The sequence below is a fragment of the Lactuca virosa genome, chromosome 5 (genome assembly GCF_052849685.1).
Source record: "Lactuca virosa cultivar CGN04683 chromosome 5, Lactuca_virosa_CGN04683_v6, whole genome shotgun sequence".
Classification (NCBI taxonomy): Eukaryota; Viridiplantae; Streptophyta; class Magnoliopsida; order Asterales; family Asteraceae; genus Lactuca; species Lactuca virosa.
This window is the reverse complement of record NC_136430.1, coordinates 29,954,042-29,960,118: the sequence shown is the minus strand read 5'-3', so window position 1 is coordinate 29,960,118 and position 6,077 is coordinate 29,954,042. Positions and strand designations below refer to the sequence as shown.

Sequence of the window (6,077 nt, the reverse complement as noted above, 5' to 3'; positions counted from 1 at the left end):
TGGTGTAACTTTTCCTATAATAAATGTTTGTTGTAACTCTTCCGTTCTATTGTTAGCAAGTTCGTGTTTTTTTGTGTCCTAATATATCTGTTGTTCTAGAAAAAATAAATAATATTCAAATGTTGAGGGGTGCTATACTTGGCATTCTTTCTTTACAGGAGTTCAAATTTATTGAAAGTTCTATCGGTCAAAACCTACTTTTATTAATTTGTTTTATTATATAGGGAAATCTCCAGAAAAGTTCTAAAATTTTACCCTAATTTACGAAAAAGTCCCAAACTAAAATTTGTTTACGAAAAAGCATGAATTACCGGTAAAAATGGCGATTTGACCCCTTTTTTCCGGTTTACCGGTTTTATTACTTACATTTTTCACTAAAGTCCCATTATTTTACCCTAATTTGCGAATAAGTCCCAAAATAAAATTTACTGATGATTTGGCCATTTTCTTCATGTAACATACATTTTATCGGTTTCATTGCTGACTTAGACACCTAGTCATTAAATTAGCTGATAAGATGAATACGATGGATTATATAACGCCACATTTACTATAAAATTTGATACCCATCTCATCGACTCATTTATGACTATGTATCTACGTCAGCAATGAAACCAATAAAATGTGTGTTTCCAAGAAAAAATGGCAGAAAATGAGTTGATGTCTGACGAGATGGATATATTGGGTTACATAAGATTAGATAGACAATTTGATATTTCTTATAAACGTAAAAAATAACGCAGTTGTTGTTAGTTTATGTAATTATTGTAGTCTTCGTTGGATGCATTTTTATGTTCCAAAAAGATATACAATACATCAGGATATCAAGTTTTATGCTAAACATAGCATTATATAACTCAACATATCCATCTCATCATCTCATTTAATGACTAGGCGTCATGGTCAGCAATGAAACCGGTAAATGTATGTTACATAGAAAAATGGGTCAAATCATCAGTAAATTTTATTTTGGGATTTATTCGCAAATTAGGGTAAAATAATGAGATTTTAGTGAAACAGATAAGTAATAACACCGGTAAACCGGAAAAAGAAGTCAAAACGTCATTTTTACTGGTAATTCATGTTTTTTCGTAAACAAAATTTAGTTTTGGACTTTTTCGTAAATTAGAGTAAAATTTTAGGACTTTTCTGGAGATTTCCTTATTATATATATATATATATATATATATATATATATATATATATATATATATATATATATATATATATATATGTTTTTTTTTTGGAAAAACTTAGTCAAAATTTATATATTTTATATAAGTACTTATTATTTTGGAATGTGAGTTTATTTATTATATCTTTATTTTTCATAAAAGTAATAAAAATAAGAGCAACAAAATGTTTATTTTATTTTTGATCTAATCAACCAAATTATTTTAGTGTCTTAATGTGGTGAAGGTATATAATATTAAAAAAAAAAAAAGATAAATTGTGTTTTTGTTTCTTTAACCGTAATGAATTAGTTATGAAAAAAATAGTTTACATCAATTATATTTTTGTTTTTCATAACACTTGCAAAAACATGTTTATGGATTATATTAATGTTCATATGGCTAAATCAAAAGTTATTTTTGTTTTTCATAACTTTTTATAAAAATATGATAACAATTAAAAAAAATCAATCTAATATGTTGAAAGTAAAAAGTATATATTAAATTTACATGTTAATAATAAAAAAATAAAAGTTAATAATCAGAATTATAATGCGACAGATGATTTTAACAAATTTTTGGTATGTACACAAAATACAGCTAATGAATAAAAGTGTCAACAGAACGAAGGAGGTGTTGCCAATAAAATGACCTGTGTTGAACGGTGACACAGTCAACGGGTGAATTGAGCGTTAGACCTACCGAAAACATAATCCACGAATCATAGCCGTTCATCTCAAACTTCACCGCAGACAATCGAACCATGCTTTAAGATCCTACCTGTCAATCTTCCATTGGCAGTTTCTATGCGGCTTGCGATATCATTGGTCGCACCAACTCGACACAACTCCTCGTCAGATCTACATATATGTATTCACAATAAACTACACTAAACGAAGAGCGCAGTCTCTCTTTCTTTATGCTCATTCCCTAAATCAACTGAAATCGATTCAGATCAGAAAAGTTGCTTGTGGAATTTGATTGTTAGGTTATGGAGGAAAACAGAAGGAAGATGTCTTCTTTGCAGTTGTGTTGTTTTCTATTGATTGGTTGCTTGGTTTCGACCATTTACGCTTCTTCTGGCGCTGTGAGTAAACTAATTTGATTTGTGTTTCATGGATCTGTAATGTCGGAATTAGTAACTGATTTGTTTAGTTTTTGTAGATATTTTACGAGTCATTTGCCTCATTAGAATTAGAAATATCAAGATAGGTATCAACCTGATCAATTAGGGTTATGTTCGGTTAAATACCAATTACAAAGAGTTAATGACATGAGAGTTTGTGGATTATTTTGTTCTGGTGATAACTATCTGAAATGTATGAACTTTGGGCACCTTCAAGATTAAGGTGTTGATTCTTGGTATCTATGAATATGATAGAAAGAAAAGAAATCATAGCTCCAACAAGTTTGGTGTTCCATAAAAGAAGAAAGGGTCTTGCTGGAAGGGTTTTATCCTTCCACTGAAAAATAATACATTGACAATTATACCCCTGATTAAGGAAAGATCATTCTTCTTGTTTCCAAACGATGCACGAGAGAAATATCCTTTTTGTTTCCTTGGGCGCTGCTTCTTCGTCCCACTCTCGACTTGAATCCATCTCTGATATCTGATTTGAGATTTTAACCATGGGTGATGTCTGATTTCTGTTAAACTTGAATATATTGTCACTAAATTGACTCAACAAATGGGAATGGATCATCGTCCTCTTACTAATCCGACATGTAAAAAGAAGGCTGGAGACGAACTTTTGTTCGATTTTTGCCAAGAAAAAACCACCTCGGTGAAGGGGGGTGGGGGTAGAATCAGCGGAGTTCTAAAGCTATTTAGGCAAAAGAAAGTGAAGTGTCAGATCAATAGATAATAATAACTGAACTGATTAACCATTTGTATTGGTTGTGCGAGAGATTCAAGACCTGGAGTGCCGATGAGTCAGCCAAGCCATGGGATGTTGAGAGCTGAGCACAACTTTTCACTTTCAATCTCGATTCCCCCTTCTAGAGTTGATTTTTTGGTTGGCGATAAGCTTGCTGTAATCACCACCAACCCTTTAATGGGTTTAACTTCTACTGATGAAATATCAGATTTCTTCATTGCACTAGCTTATTTCTCAATCCCATTGGAGTTAATATATTTCTCTAAAAAATCAGCATCCATGGGTACTTGTTCAATTCGGTGCTTTGATTGTTCTATTAACTTATGGACCTTCAATGCACATACAAGAACAGTCCCCAATTTTATGACCACTGCAAAGGTCATATTGATGAAGAAGATGAATGGATACAATATTGATATCCAAATCAAACAATATTATTCAAAACTGATGAGCAATCGGTTATCGCAATGGAGGTTTGCAAATGCCCATGTTCACCGTTAAAAGTGTGGAAGAGGTACTAACGTATTGCTGAATTGAAGGAAGGAGTAAACCGTGTGTTTGGAAACAAAAAGATCTTTCTCTCTCTTAAATATTTACAAGCTAAAGTTAGGGGTATAATTGTCTATATATTATCTTTTCAGTGGAAGGATAAAATCCTTCAGTGAAAGAATCAGTAGGATACTTGTTTCTTTCTCTTGTTTGAGACAAGTTGTGAATACTGCCATATATTTTCTAACAATTGCTTTTGCACTAGAGTTCAGAAGAACATGCTCAAGAAGTTCATTGTTCCAGAGAAAGAAGTAGAGCTGCATACAATATTATTGAGGAGGTATTACTATTAGCAATTGATATTCATCATTCATGTTCAATAGTCACAGTTTTAAGCACCAATTATTATGCATCAAACCCTAAACAAATGTGAAACAACATGTCCTTGTATCGTTTAAATTATGCAGTATTTGATTCCATTTGTTGAACAAGAGAATTACCAAATGTCACATAAGTGTAAGCTTCATCCTCGAAATGACATATTTAGAGATCAAGAAGATCACAAGATTCATGTGGATGTAAATGAATGGCGTTGTGGATACTGTAAGAAAAGCTTTCGAGCAGAGAAATTTCTTGACCAACATTTTGACAACAGACACTACAATCTTCTAAATGTTGTATGTGCAATCAAATCAATTTCACCATTTATATATATATATATATATATATATATATATATATATATATATATATATTGTTTTATAGAAGTTTTAAATAATATATATTCTTTAAATTTCAGAGTGAGGGCAATTGCTTGGCAGAATTATGTGGAGCATTGCACTGTGATCATGTAATAAATTCTGTTGTTCCAAAATCAAAGTGCAATCCTGCAGCTGCAGCAAGAAATCGTCACTTATGCGAGGTTGTATGCTATCATATATCATTATTATATATATATTTTTAAAATTGTTACAAAGTTTTATATTTTAAAATAATATTTTATTTAATTGCAGAGTCTTGCAGACAGCTGTTTTCCTGTACATCAGGGTCCATCAGCAGGCCGACTTCATGGTAACATTTGATGTTTATAAATTATAAATTATCAACTTTATATAAATCATAACATTGAAGGAAAATTTTTGAATTCCAATTGTTTGCAGAACTATTTTTACGCCAATTTTGTGATGCACATACTTGTTCAGGCCGCATTAAGCCCTTTTCTAGAGGAGGCAAGGTAAAGAAAATTCACTTTTTTATTTCTTTTTTCTTTTAATGAGTGAAATGAATTTTATTATGACTTGTTGATATAAATGTGAAATGATGATGACTTATATGTGTTTTGTTTTGTTTTGTTTGCAGAAGCATACCAACATCTTTTACTTTGCTATATCAATACTGATTTTGATGTTGCTCCCAATTTTCTATCTCATTGTATATCTGTACCAAAGGTGCTCACATCACTTCACATATATTTCTTCTGCTTGTTATTTATTATTTATTACACACTATAGATAGTCTATATATAATACAATTATAATATGATGTTGCAGAGAAATGAGAAAGGGCACACAGATTCTAAGGCGCATCTCAAAACAGAGTCTAAAGAAAAAGCCATCTTAATTGGTAACTTTTGAGACATAAACAAGAGTGTAATTAGTATTGTTTATTAGGTTATTACATTTTACCCCTGTAGTTTTTGATGTGTAGGTATGGTCGTGGATTATATATATGGCAATTGGCACCATTTAATATATCCGGAACATGGAGTGTAGCATTGTTTACAAAGAAAGACAAATGACGTGGCATTATAGAATTATCTTCTGATACAAGATCCAAGTCTTCTAGAAGCTTTGTACCATGTCATCGACATACACTCACCTAGTATTGGAATTCATGGGTTTCATATCTTGTATTCCTCATACTCACTAGGATGTTAAAAATTAGTTTGACCCTTACATTTGATCTTTTTAGCATTACATTTAACACCCTCGGAACTGTTTACATTGGTAAAACATATTCCCAATCAATTTTATACGCCACAGAACATATCATCAAAACCAATTTTGAAGATAATCTAGAACCAATTACTAGTAAATAATTAGAATACTTACGTGTCGTTTGGTTCGTTGGAATTCATTGGAATTAGAAGGAATTGAAATTTTATTCCATCACTTTCCTTTGTTTGGTTCAAGCTTTCAAAAGGAATTAGATTTCTAAGGTAGTGTTTGTTTTTTGTCTGCAGATCTGCGTGGCCTCTTCTGTCTGCGCCGCGCAGACCACGCGCAGACATTAGCCTTTGCAGACTGTTTGTTTTTCTGAAGACTGCAAACCTAAAAATGTCTGCGCGCCCTCTTCTTGGCGCAGATGTGGACCAGAGTCTTCTAACATCTTCAGACATCTTCTAGCCTAAAAAAACATATATATCTTTGTTTTTTTTTAATTTATATTTTTTCCAACTTTATTAATGATAAACAATTTGAAAAAAAAAATTAGAAAACTTAAAAAAAAACGTTCGACGATACAAACATGATATTTTTGA

The 6,077-nt window shown here is 31.5% G+C and overlaps 1 protein-coding gene across 1 annotated transcript; it reads left to right on the top strand.

The window, feature by feature from the left end:
- The first annotated feature begins 2,018 nt into the window (after positions 1-2,018).
- LOC145115851 (uncharacterized) lies at positions 2,019-5,550 on the top strand. Its single transcript, XM_079052210.1, has 9 exons — positions 2,019-2,259; positions 3,804-3,878; positions 4,006-4,215; positions 4,338-4,460; positions 4,552-4,609; positions 4,699-4,772; positions 4,898-4,986; positions 5,089-5,161; positions 5,246-5,550. The coding sequence occupies exons 1-8, from the start codon at positions 2,164-2,166 to the stop codon at positions 5,156-5,158; spliced, it is 795 nt and encodes a 264-aa protein (XP_078908336.1). The 5' UTR covers positions 2,019-2,163; the 3' UTR covers positions 5,159-5,161; positions 5,246-5,550.
- Positions 5,551-6,077: the final 527 nt, after the last annotated feature.